We start from the raw sequence: 14376 nt of genomic DNA on the forward strand, positions 1-14376 counted from the left end.
ATGTGTTCTCCTGGTGAAAGTTTGGAAGCCATATGCATACTGGTATACTGCTCAGATCACAGAATGGAGATTTGGTGTATCTACTCCCTGGAAGCCCCGAGATTGAAAATGATGATGAATCATGTCTAATGGGGGGCATGTCTAAAACAAAATCTGGCGCAGCGAACAAGTTTTAATTATATTGCTAGTAGTTTGTAAAAATTGTTTTTTCATTATTGCTTTTAATGGTTTAATATTCCTTTAAAAATACATGTGTTTTTTAGGTATAGTTAGTGAAGCATTAAATGAAAGAAAGGTTCTTTTTAGTTTTCCTGAGGAACCAAGATGTTGGGTAAACAATGGAGAGATTGATTTTGATCCAATATGGGAAAACCAGTCTTTGTTAACTATTGCTTTCTTTCTATCAATCATTTGCTCTGAAATTGGGACTGTCAGTAAAATAGTAATTGCAAAATTAGGGAAATTGACTTTTTCCTGTCACTCTCCATTATGAATTTATGAACACAGCATTTAAAAACTCTGTATTTTTTCATTTGCCAAATAAACTAAATCATGCTTTTTAACTTACACAGCTTTCTGTCTGTATCTCCCCATTCTAGCTGTAAGCCACCTATTTACTTGTTGGCTAAGCTGCCATGAAACCTATATCTATTACCCTTCTGTCCATGTCCAGCAACCTTCTGGACATGTTCACACAGGCACCTCAAACATAACATGTCTAAAATGTAATCACCACCCCCCCTTCCCTTCATTCAGTGATCCCATCTTAACAAATGGGATCACCGTCATAGCTGCTGCTCAAGCTAGAAGCCTGTCCTACATTGTCTGTGCCGCTCTCCTAGCTTATGGTGGGTGCTGGCAAGCCCTGATGCTTCTTGGCTCATAGACAGAAGCATCACTTGAATCTCTGCCTGTTATCTTCACATCACCCTCTCTCTCTGTCTCTCTTATGAGGACACCAGGCATTGGAGTTAAGGCTTATATTAAGTCCAAGATCCTTAGCTAATTATGTCTCCCAAGACCCTGTTTCCAAATAAGGTCACATTCTAAGGTTTCAAGTGGACATGAATTTCTTAGTTTCTGTGGGTTTTAGAGAGGAAACTAAAACAATATTAGTTATTAACATCTTACCTTGCCAGAGTAAAAAAAACGAACTTAAAAATGTAGACATATGTATGTTTGCTTATGAATGTAATTTTTTGGCAAAGGTTTTCATCCCAACCATCCTTTCCTGCCATCCGGTGAGCTCTTTGTGCTGATCAGTGTCTGTAGGGACGCCCGGTCAGTTTGGGCGTACACAAAGAACATTGTAGGGACAGAACTTCTGTAGAAACCACATCTTAACCCCCAAATCAAATGTACGTACAAAACGTTTATATAGGAAAGTTGCTGTTGTCACTTAATGTGGCACATAAGAACTATTGTTTTTATTCTGCTCATCAAAGATGATACTTAACACTGACAATATATTTTTTTCTTGAAGGTACATGTAGAGGGACAAATTCTTTAAAAGCATAAAGCAGAAAAACAGAATGAATAATAACTGCTAATGCTTTCAAAGAAAACTCGTTTTAATGTTTATGAGCCCTAGGCACATTTACACAAGGTATATAAGTATTAAAACAAGTTTTCTTGTGGAGGGCACAATCCTCAGTAGGGGCTGTGACAGAGACAGCCGATCAGTGATTCTCTCTCATCATTGATGTTTCTATCTCTCCCTCCCTCTCCCTTCCTCTCTGAAATCAATAAAAATATATTTTTTTAAAAAGAAGAAAAAAATTGTCAGTGTTATATATCATCTTTGATGAGCAGAATAAAAAAATAGTTCTTGTGCCCCACATTTTTAGAGAGACATTGACGAACATTAGGGTAATGACTGGAAAACATGTTATATAAGGAATGATTTAAATATTGAAGCAAATTTGACCTGAAAAGGAAAAAAAGGTAAAATTATAGATGTTATAAAAGATTCAAAAGACTATGTGTGTGGAGGACATGTTAGGTTTATTTTACTTAATTTCAAGCAGGCAGAACCAGGACTAATTGGTGGATACATTAAGTTTGCATCATCCTATCTAATAAAGCGTGAATATGCTAATTGACTGGCACGCCCTCACATATGGCAGCACCCACAGTCAATAAGGAGGTAATATGCTAATTGACTGCCATGCCTTCAAAGATGGCGGTGCCCAGTCCTCTCAGCCCCACCGGGGTGGCACGTGGGCAGCTCCGTGCACCTGCCACTGGAGACTCCCGGTCCCCCCAGCCGCCCAGGGCTGGCCCGAGGCACAGGCAAGCCTGAGGCTCCGGTAACCAAGGGCAGGCGGAGGCTTGCGCTGCCGGCAGTGGCAGCACAGAGGTGTGGTGGGGATGTCACCTTCCCCTAATCTCCGGGTCACCTCTCTCCCCTTAGGGCTCCTGGACTATCAGAGGGGGCAGGCTGGGCTGAGGGACCCCTTCTCCAGGGCATGAATTTTTATGCACCAGGTCTTTAGTCTCGTTATAAGGAGAACCTTTCTAAAAGAGCAATTCCAATTTAAAACAGACTGTCATATGAAGTAGTGAGTTCGATGCTAAAATGAAGATTAAAATTACAAGTAAGTGTTCTTTGTTCAAATGGAAATTCTGCAGATGCCAGCATGGACTAAGACAGTCAGCAGTTAGGGACCCTTTCAATAGTCTCTGAATTGCTTGAAAAAAAAAAGGACAGAATCTCTATTTACTTAAACTTATTTTCATAGCATTTTATTTAAAATTTTTTAAAATTTATTGTTTGATTTTTAGAGAGAGGAAAGGAGAGAGAGAGAGAGAAACATTGACTTGTTCCACTTATTTATGCATTCATTGGTTGATTCTTATATGTGCCCTGACTAGGGATGGAACCTGAAACCTTGGCATGTCGGGGATGTTCTAATGAACTGTGTTATCTGGTCATGGCTCCATACTATCTCATTTTAATATTGATATCTTATAAATTATATTTTCTACTCCAAAAATATTTTCATTGATTTTTTTTTTTTTTTTTCTTAGAGAGAGAGATGGAAACATCGATGAGAGAGAGAGACATTAACATTCATTGGCTGCCTCCTGCATGCTTCCCTGCTGGGGATTGAGCCTGCAACACAGTCATGTGACCTCGGGTGCAAAAGTCAGTGCTCAACCACTAAGCCTCACCAACCCGGCCCAAAAACATTTTTATGTAGAATTTCTTTGGTTCTACTGAAATGTGTTGGTATTTCTGAATAAAGAGAGAAAGGCAAAAATTATGGAAAGAATTTACCGTCTTTTATAACAGGGAAAATCCTTAAAGATTGATACTTTAGAAAATAAAAGATCAGGCAGTGCTATAACTCTTATGCTCAGCCAAAGCTCACTAAGTATTTTCTGATTTGATATTATCACTTAATTGGATTTTTGATTTGGTATTGCTGTTTGAAAGCTGTTTGTTAATATTTTTGATTAGAGAACTCTGACATCGTTAGCATTGTAAATTGGAATAAGACTATTGTCATTGCTCAGTCATAAAAAGTTAGTAGAAATACCCATTATAGAATGAAATTTAGAGCAGATTTTAAAAATGATCTTTAGGAATTGTAACAAGTTTCCAACATAAATATACTAATCTCATATGCCAGCAGATGCTGATTTGAAAAATCAAAGCTAGATACTAAAGGAACCATTTATTAATCGTTTTAAAATTTCTCATTTAAAATTAAAAAATTTTTAAATAATTTTGGTAGTCTTCTATTTATCCATGATTTACTATATCCTTCCTTTCTTCAGAATACCTTAATGATTAAGTCCTGAAATTCTGCTAATTTTTTATTTATTTACTGCCTTAATAGTAATATTTTATATTTATTAATCACTAATAATGTGTCCAGGCATTAAAATGGAAGCCTTATTATCATGTTTTTTATTGTAGCCTCGAAACGGGTACTGTACAGTAAAGAAAATGCCTCAGAGGCTCAGAAAGGTGGTGTCTTACCCACGTTCACATATTTCATAAGTGACTGAGCGCATTGAAAGCCAGCTCTCTCAAAGCCCAGTTCTTTCAACTCCACGAATTTGCCTTTGAGTAGACAGCAAAGTTGGATTCTTTCTCAGCAAGTACCTCACATGCACTCCTGAATTTGTTTTGAATGAGAGAAGAAATTCCATCACATGTGTTTTTCTAAGTCTGGTTCTAACATTAATTAATTTGCTGGTTTTGAGTTAGTGACTATTCCTGTTGAAGTTTCTGTCTCTATTACAAGTGAATGGGACCTTGAAAAAGATTTAAATAGGAAAGGTAGCTAGCTAGCTGCTCCTCTTCTCTCCAGTTTGAGCTTTGTCCATAAGAAGAGTGATGAGACATCATTGCTCTTTTGGGACGATTCCCTCAAGGACCAGAATTTAGCAGATCATTTTGATGGAAATGCTTCCAAATTACATTGTAAAGTGGACCTGCTTTGTACCTGCCATGTGCAGTTTAAATATTTCTGGTTAAAATTCTGCTCATTGTATGTTATAGTGATGATCTTAATCTTAAAGTCGATTGAAGTATAACCAAGATTGTCCTCCACCAAGTAATCACAGGTTCTGAATTTTGAGATCCTGTTTCTTGTCCTGCTTTTATATATATCCTACTTTGCTGTTGTACTAATACCTCTCCCCTCTACTACTCATAAATTCCTTTGTCCTAAGCTGCAGTGGGCTGGAAATCAAAATAATTAGAGTTTGCTGAAATAAAATAAGAAAACTTGAGTTGAATGAGACTTGAGGGGATCTCTTTTTTTTTTTTTTTTTTTTTAAATATATTTTATTGATTTTTCACAGAGAGGAAGAGAGAGGGATAGAGAGTTAGAAACATCAGTGAGAGAGAATCATCCATCAGCTGCCTCTTGCACACCCCCTACTGGGGATGTGCCCGCAACCAAGGTACATGCCCCTGCCCGGAATCGAACCCGGGACCTTTCAGTCCGCAGGCCAACGTTCTATCCACTGAGCCAAACCGGTCCCAGCGTGATCTCTTGTGAGCAAATCTATTGAGCTTTAGTGCACAAACTTTGTGTCACATATTTTAATTTTCTTTCTTTAAATATATTTTTGTTGATTTCAGAGAGGAAGGGAGAGGGAGAGAGAGATAGAAACATCAATGATGAGAGAGAATCACAGATTGGTTGTCTCCTGCACACCCCCCACTGGGGATTGAGCCCACAACCTAGACATGTACCCACAACCTAGACATGACCGGAATTGAACCTAGGACCCATCAGTCCTCAAGTCAACCATGTCCACTGAGCCAAACCAGCTAGGGCACATATTTTAATTTTCATTGAAATGGTGAAGTTGTCAGATAAGTGCCAGTATGTCTAATATAGGAAATGTTTTTATACCTTTTTTTAAACAGAGAAGAAGATACAGAAAATGAAAATGAAAAGAAAATTTGGTACTACAGTACAAAGGTCCAGCTTGCAGAATTAATTGACTGTCTAGACAAAGATTACTGGGAAGCAGAACTCTGCAAAATTCTGGAAGAAATGCGTGAGGAAATCCACCGGCACATGGACATAACTGAAGACTTGACCAATAAGGCGAGGGGTAGTAATAAATCCTTTCTGGCGGCAGCTAATGGTAAGAGAAATTTTCTCATTTTACTTTTTGTTAAATTTAACATAAACTCTTGAAATGAAATCACTACAAAATCTGAAAATGTATTTCAAATGTGTACATATATATTTTAAAATATATTTTTGTTGATTTCAGAGAGGAAGGGGAGAGAAACATCAGTGATCCGAGATAATCATTGATCGGCTGCCTCCTATGTGTCCCACACCGGGGATCGAGCCTGCACCCTGGGCATGTGCCCTGACCGGGAATTGAACCGTGACCTTCTGGTTCATAGGTCGATGCTCAACCACTGAGCCATGTGGTCCAGGCCAAATATGTTTATTTTACCTGAATTCTCTATATTTCATTTTCCCAGGGGAACCATGTCCATTTTGACATCAATTAGGGATGCTATGCATTTTTTGAAGTTTTGTATCTTGTCCTGGTCATTACTAATATTCAACTACTGCCCAAGAAAAAAGAGGATTAGAGCCCTTAGTGGTTTAATGATTATTTATTTATTTATTTATTTTTTTCAGAACAATTATGGAACTTCTGGGGAGAAATGTGATTTCTAAATGGGTCTTTGTTTTTTCATTTTATAGTGGAAGACTGAAGGTTAAGTAGCTTGCCCAGGGTAACAAAGCTAATTCAAGTGAGATCTGTACTAGGTCATGGGACCTTTAGTTTTTTTTTTGTTTTGTTTTGTTTTTAAATATATTTTATTGATTTTTTACAGAGAGGAAGGGGGAGAGAGAGAGGTGGAAACATCGATGAGAGAGGAACATCGATCAGCTGCCTCCTATACACCTCCTACTGGGGATGTGCCCATAGCCCAGGTACATGCCCTTGACCGGAATCGAACCTGGGACCTTTCAGTCCACAGGCCCAACACTCTATCCACTGAGCCAAACCGGTTAGGGCAGAACCTCTAGGTTTTTGATCACTCTACCACTCTAGCATGTTGCCCAAACTGTGTGTCTGTGTCAGCTAACAGTTTTTCTCAGATGTCAGATAATATGATAGTAATCTATAATCAAATTTCAATTTCTTAAAATAAAAATAAAAAGTAGAACCTAAATTGATATGTATTTTCTAGAAGTGAAGATAACCAAATTGGTAGAATTCTTTAAACATCAAAATTTTATTGATGCACTTGATCCTTATTTCATAGTAGTAATGCTTTTTTAAAGATTTAACTTTAATAACTTGAAACTCTTAAGTGGCATTTGTAATACTTTTATAATTGGTATATATGGAAACAAAGTTTTTTGTTTTTATTTTAGAAGAGATTTTGGAATCCATAAGAGCAAAAAAGGGAGAAATCGATATTGTTAAAAACCCAGAAGAAACAGAAAAGGACGACAATGAGACTGAGAATAACTCCAAAGATGCTGAGAAAACCAGAGAGGAGCTTGAAGACCAGTCTCTCGAGAAAGACAATGACAGCAAGACACCAGATGATGATCCTGAGCAAGGAAAATCTGAGGGTAAAAAAATTACTTGTTAAAAAAATATTTGATCAGTGTTACTTTGAAATCTCCAGTTTTACCTGCAAAATGAAAACAGATCACTTTTATATATGCAACTATTTAATTTTGTGTTTCTAAAGAGAGTAGGATCTCCTTCCCTCTTATAACAAATAATCATTGTACTGACTTTTATATATTGATCTATTTGCTATAATGTTATGCTCATATCTTTATTTCTAGTTCCTAATAAGGTGCCATTTCCCAGTGAGATTTGTTGGTGAAAAATCATTATTTTAATACCAGAATATGCACTTTTGTATGTGATAAAATCTGTTCATTTTCATATTTATTACTTAAACACTCTTAGCATGTTAAGTATTCTTAAATATTTTTTGGATTATCTACTGCAGAAATAGCCCAGAATCTGATTGCTTCAAAATGGCCATCAAATAAAAGCAGATATTTTGGTGATCATTCATTTTTTAACAGTTGATTGAATGCGGCCATAATGTCCTAAAGCAATTTTAAAGGATATCTTTAAAGTTTTGTTGTGCATTTTACTATAGAGCCAACAGAAGTTGGGGATAAAGGTAACTCTGAGTCAGCAAATCTTGGCGACAACACAACAAATGCTTCTTCAGAAGAGACTAGTCCCTCTGAAGGGAAGAGTCCCGAGGGGTGTCTCTCAGAAACCCATGATAGCAGCAACATGGCAGAGAAGAAGGTGGCATCTGAGCTCCCCCCGGATGTGCCAGGTACAGAGGGCAGTGTATCAGTGCCTCTGTAATGGGGGGAATCCTTCCCTTTAAAGCTGAATGTCACCTAAAACTTTAAAGCATGTGTTCATTCATGCTGCTTGCTTACATTCCATACGTGCCATCCCTGATTGCTAAATTGTCATCTAACATTTGGAGTTTGACAAATGTTCTTGCAGTTAGTGCTCGAAATGCATCATAATCTTCATGCTTTTTAAAGTTCATTTAGATGTTTTTGTCTAATAAACTTATTGTATGTTTCATCACCAGACCATAGTGGCAGATATTTTAGTTTTAAGTACTTATGCACTAATGGCTTAGTGTTGAATATTTGATCATCGCAGTTCTGTATGTGCTAACTGATTAATTTCATGTTTGCATGTGCTCATATAGTTTTTCTTTTTAATATTTCAAACTATAAAATCATATTAGAAAGACATTGTCATAAAACATTTTTGCAAGATATATTTGACATAAAAATCTAAGTTAATAAAGAGTTCCTATTCTAAACTTTTTATAATTTAAATTATCCTGAAAATAAGTTATATTACACCAAGAATGTTATTATGCCTTTCTTTTCGCATTTTTTTAAAGTGAAAAATAATTTTTATTATAGGAGCCATACTAGTATGTGTTTTTTTGAAATACAAATTAGGAAATTTAGATAAACAAGAAAATAAACTCTGCTAATTCCACTAAAAATCAAGGATTATAATTAATAAGGTTGATGGAAATTCTGAAAGATTTTTTATAAAAATTTCACACAATTCTCTTCTCTCTCCCCCCTCTCCTTTATTTTAGTTATTCTGGTAGGAATGTAGGGATATCTTATTCTGGTTTGAGGATGTAAAGCACTTTTTTTGTGTATATATATATATGTATGTACATATGTATATGGATATATAGCTTATTTGGTTATCTTTCATGAAGTGCTGCTGGTGGGTTCCTTTGTTCATTTTCTTTTTTTAGATTTTTAGATTTTTTTTTAAGAGAAAGAGAGAGAGAGAAGTGTTAATTGGCTGCACTTGCATACTCCTGCCATGGGAGCTATGTCCCCTGACTGGGATTCAGACTGGCAGCCATTCAGTGCATGGGGTGGCATCCAACCACTGAGCCACACCGGCCAGCGCTCCTTTGTTCACTGCCTGTTAAGAGTTCTCTTTTTGTTTGTGGTTTCATGGGGGAGGGTAAATCCAGCCCCTCTGTTCCACTTGACTGGAAGTAGAAGTTGCTACATTTAATTTTTTATGTTAACCGAATCTCATACATTTGTTTCATTTAAGTTATGCCTTTAGATTTAATGTCTGAGATTAGGAAAATAAAAATAGTAACTAAAAATTTATTTTCATAACTATTTATAATTGCTTTAAAAATTTTCCCATGGACATAATGAAACTAGCATCTACAAAATTGAACTACAAGAGCTTACTGATTTTAACCTATTAACTTTTTTGGGATAATGACATCTTGAAATACAGTATTTGGCTGTAGTTTTGTTGTTTTTAATTGATTTCTGAGAGAAAAGGCGAGGGGGAGAGAAAGACATCAGTGATGAGGGAGAATCATTGATTGACTGCCACCTGCATGCCCCACACGTGGGATCCAGCTGGCATCCGGGACATGTGCCGTGGCCAGGAATTGAACCTTGATCTCCTGGTTCAAAAGTGGACACTCAACCACTGAGCCATGCTGGCCAGGCCTTGGCTTTAGTTAATGGTTTTTTATAGAGCAAAATACTTGAGTAGGGGATTGATTGCTTACTACATAATAAAAATAATAATAGTAGTTATTATTATTATTATTATTACTACTACTATTACTACCGTGTTTCCCCAAAAATAAGACATCCCCTGAAAATAAGACCTAGCACAACTTTGGGAGAAAAAATTAATATAAGACACTGTCATATTTTCGGGAAAACAGGGTGCTAGAGGCCTAGTGCATGAAATTCAGCCATTGGGTGGGGTCCCTAGGCCTGGTGGGTGATCAGGGCCTATCAGGTTCCCTGCCTCCCCACCTTCTCTTTACCTTACCATCCACGCATCGCCACCACACAGTTCCCTGCCTCCCCCTCCTCCTTCCCTCGCCACCATCATCTGCTGCCATCCACCTCCAATTCTCCATACCAGCCTAGGGCCTGGTGTGGGGGAGGGACCATGAGGTGGGCTGGCAGGCCCCATCAACAATTGGGGCCTGCAGGCTGGGGGAAGCTCCTACGTTGAGCATCTGCCCCCTGGTTGTCAGTGTGTGTCATAGTGACGGGTTGTACTAGAGGCCTGTTGCATGAAGATTTGTGCAAGAAAAGGCCTTCCTTCCCCTGGCTTCACTTCCAGCTGCCTGGGAGCCTGCAAGTCCTTACTCCTGGCGGAGCACCACTCCCATAGCTCCCTCCCCCCAATTTTCCCCAACACCCCCTTCATAGCAGGCGTCCTGCTCTACCCAGCCACTCTGTGCCTGCATATGCAAATCAGCCCACCATCTTTGTTGGGTTAATTTGCATACACGCCCATGATTGGCTGATGGGCACCATGGAGGTATGGTCAATTTGCATATCCCTCTTTTATTAGTGTAGCTAGATTATTATTATTTTCATTAAATTTTTTTTTGGGGGGGGGGTAAAGAGAGAAGTATGGATGTGAGAAACATTGACTAGTTGCCTCCTGTATGTGCCCTGACCCAAAATTGAACCTGTGACCTTTCCTTGTATAGGACATTGCTCCAACCAACTGAGCCACACTGGCCAGGGCGATTGCTATTATTTTATGAAGCGCCATTATCTCCCTAATAGCAGAGAGCACTTTCTAATAAAGTATTTAAGCTATGTATAGTTAGAATTTCTTAAGTTCCAATCTCAAAATTATTTTCATGGTTAAAAACATTCTTGGGTATATGATGTGCTAAAAAAGGTTTTTGTGGGCTGACCTAGAACCTTTTTCTTACATATTTCTATGGGAAAATGTACTCTGAACTCTTAAATAAGGGTATATCTTATATAATACTTTATTATTTGAGAAAATGACATTTAGACAATTATGCATTAGGCATGCTACACCTTATTAATCTATATTTGTAGCTGTAAAAGGAATGATTAGTGAGGAAACTGATGTGGTTTACTTCTTTTCTTCCAATTATATGTATTTTTCCAACATGAGTTAGTTTATTATTACTGGTTTGTAGCTCTCAAATTTTAAATTTGCTATTTCTGTCTTTAATATAAAATTTTTTATTATGCAAAATTTTAAACATACAGAACAGTTAAATGGATGCCGGCAACATATCTAACACTGAGATTTAAAATTTATTAAGATTTAGTCATACTTCACCCATGCTTTTTTAAAAAACTACTTTGTTGTTATTATTTGGCTCAAATTAAAAAAAAAAAATTCACCTTTGATCCCAGGGGTACATTTTTAGGTAAAGCATAATCCTTAGTTAATTGTATTTATCACTAATCATTGCATGGCTCTTTTTGATTTATTCAGGTTTTAAATTATTTTTAATAATGAAATAGTTAGGAACCTATCACCCCAAATAAAAAGCAAAGTCCTGCTTTGAAACTAACCTGCATCTAACAAAACGTCTCCTCAGTTCCATCCCCTGCCTTCCTCTCCACTATCTGAAGTGTTCACTATCTTCTTTCCTGCTTACAAGGGAAACCCGATAGAGTTAGGACTTTTGCTACCTGATGTCAAAGTGATATATGAGCCACATACTCTTGTCTCATTTAATTGATTTATATGATTTGCTAACAACTATATTTCTGTTTTTGTTGTTTTAAACTTTATAGCAAGTGTATTGTGTGTTAAGTGTAACATTTTGGAACTTAATTTTTTCACTTTATATTATATTACTAATATAATGTTGTATGTTGTTGGAATTCCTTCATATTAACTGCATTATAGTAGACCTCTGTATAGCTATAATTTTTGTTTATTCTCTTTCCTGTTGATGTGAATTTGGGTTGTTTCCTACTGTAGTATTTCAAAGCAAATTCCAAACATACCAATCCTACATGCATTTTTGAAGAATATGGACATTGTCTTACATAATCACATTGCCATTATCATTTTAATAAAATTGACATTTCCTTAGTATCCAGTCAGTTTAAATTTTCTTGCTTAAAAATGTTTTTGTTTTGTTTTGCATTTGTGTTTAAAATAGCTTCATATAAGTTCCCCATGTGACATGACACTTGGTTTTATATCTCCTGAGACTCTTAATGGAAAGCATTCCCTCTTTCCTGACTCTTCTTTCACATGTTGTTGACTTGGTGAAGAAGCCTAGTGTGTTCTATGAAATGTCCCACATTCATGATTTGTCTGTGTCCTTCTTCTTGGTGGTGTTTAATTTGTTTCTGAAGGCTTGATTAAATTCATTTTCAACTACTTTTGCCCAGAATATTTTCAGAGCTAAGAGCTGGTGTCTAGTTACCTTCAGGGGGGATTCATGTGTTATGGACTTTTGGGGGAGGGGCATGGCTTTCTCATTTTAAGTATTTGAACCCCTGGATCATTCTATATTTAACTTATTTCAGTTGTAGTCATAATTCACTTTACGTATGTGAACCAGCAGAGCCCCTTCCTGTTGCCTTTGAGTCCTTTTGCTGTGACCCAGTAGTAGATAGCTTCCTTGCTTTTTGGCCAGATAAGATGTTTGGGCTTATCTGACACAATTTTTACCTCAACACATTTTCTACCCCAGGCTTGGAATTTGTCATTTCCCCAAGAAGCTCTGGTTTCTTTTGGTGGAGAATGATATTTAGAGACCATAATCTGGGCCTCGGGGTACTTACTGCTCTTGGGCTGTCACTGCCTGTAGGTTTTTTTGGTGGGTAAAGTTAGAAAATACTTTTTTTTTTTTAAAAAAAAAAAGACCATCAGTCCACATTGACATTTCAAATTCAGATTGAGGATTGCCTACTTGGTTTCTTTGTTTTTGTACTTGTATCTCTTTTATACTAAAAGCCTTACTGCCTAACAGCAGTGACTTAATTATATAATTTCTTTATCTTGATGCAGATGTCCATTAATGATGACATATTATTAATATCTTGGTGTACATTAAAATAGAAATGAGAAGAAATGATTTTATAGATTCCAGTAATTTCATAATACTGATATAATTGGTAATAATAAGACTACTGAATGGCAGACTTTTTTTTTTTGCAATTCTTTACTTATCCTTATACCATATTTCCAATAAGGATGTACAGTCAAAATACTGTGTCCCAAAGTCACTTGAAATAATTGAGGTTATGCCAAATAACTTGATATACAGTTAGGGTTTATTTGGTTTAGATTGTTTTAATTTTAATTTTTTAAAAAAAGTAAAACCTTGTCATGATTCCAAAGTCAAACTAAGTAACTATATATACAGAGAACTTTTACTTTCATCCATTTTTCTCTCTACATATCTAGATCCTTTCCTTCCCTTACAGTGCCATTCTGGTTATTTCCATTTAAAAAAAAAGTATTTTACATTTTAATTTAGGTGATTGATTTAAAGAGCATCTTATTAGTGACAGTGAAATGCATAGGGAGGCTTTAAATTTATTAAATTTTTCTTAAAATTAACAGTCAGGTATTACCTCTAGTTAACTTGGAGGCATATAGAATTCAGGCAGAGAACTTCAGAGGTAAAGAATCCTGTTTAAATCTGTTTCTAATACTGTTTGAATACTTTTTTTTTGTTTGTTTGTTAATCCTCACCTGAGGATATTTTTCTATTGCTTTTTAGGGAGAGTAGAAGAGAGAGGGAAAGACAGAGAGAAACACACCGATTGGTTGCCTCCCCCACAATCCCCGACCAGGGCCCTGGCCAGGAAGGAGCCTGCAACCAAGGTACATGCCCTTGACCGGAATAGAACCCGGGAGGGATCCTTTGGTCTGCATGGCTGACGCTATCCACTGACCCAAACTGGCTAAACTTTTGTAAAGTAAGAATATAAAGTTCAGATTTTGGGGATTATCTCAACAAAATCACTTCTGCAGTATCTGCTAGACTGTAAGTTTTGTGAGATGCATTATTCTCTAGTTCTGGGGTATCTTAAAAAATTGTCTGCTTTGTACTGTAGACTTAGATGATAAAAGTCTGTGTTATTAAACTGGGAAACTTAAAAATAACTCATAGGTGTTGCTTACAAATTTCTTTTCATATATTGCATTATTCATACATGAGTGGCTTTTCTTTTTAAAATCTGGCTTTGTAATGCAGTCCTAAAACAAGAAAATGTCTTTTCTGACAATTAGTTAATTTTGATGTGATTTCTGATGTAAAAATCAGGTATTCTATTTTTCTAGAAGAACCTAGCAAGACATGTGACAGCAGTAACACTAGTGCTACCACTACCTCCATTCAGCCTAATCTGGAAAACAATAACAGCAGCAGTGAATTAAGTTCTTCCCAGAGTGAATCTGCTAAGGCAGCTGATGATCCTGACAGTGGAGAAAGAGAGTCTCACACACCTGTCTCTATTCAAGAAGAGATAGGTAAGAATACACTTCATGCATTAAAGCAAGCCATTTTTTTTTCATTTTTCATTTTTAAAATGGAAGTTT

General features: G+C 36.6%; 1 protein-coding gene across 19 annotated transcripts in view; it reads left to right on the forward strand.

Annotated features, from left to right (window-relative positions):
• The window catches only part of BPTF (bromodomain PHD finger transcription factor), a 99423-nt gene that overhangs the window by 21936 nt on the left and 63111 nt on the right, over nt 1-14376 (forward strand). For 14 of the 19 annotated variants that reach the window (XM_084864131.1, XM_084864126.1, XM_084864116.1 and 11 more), the window contains exons 3-6: nt 5393-5616; nt 6879-7082; nt 7631-7819; nt 14119-14307. In XM_084864131.1, coding sequence (XP_084720257.1) covers nt 5393-5616; nt 6879-7082; nt 7631-7819; nt 14119-14307 — 806 coding nt within the window. The remainder of the gene's footprint in view (nt 1-5392; nt 5617-6878; nt 7083-7630; nt 7820-14118; nt 14308-14376) is intronic. The other 5 variants (XM_084864114.1, XM_084864120.1, XM_084864123.1 and 2 more) reach the window with 3 other exon arrangements.

This window comes from Pipistrellus hanaki (genome assembly GCF_964339955.1).
Source record: "Pipistrellus hanaki genome assembly, chromosome: 16".
In the NCBI taxonomy this organism is placed as follows: domain Eukaryota; kingdom Metazoa; phylum Chordata; class Mammalia; order Chiroptera; family Vespertilionidae; genus Pipistrellus; species Pipistrellus hanaki.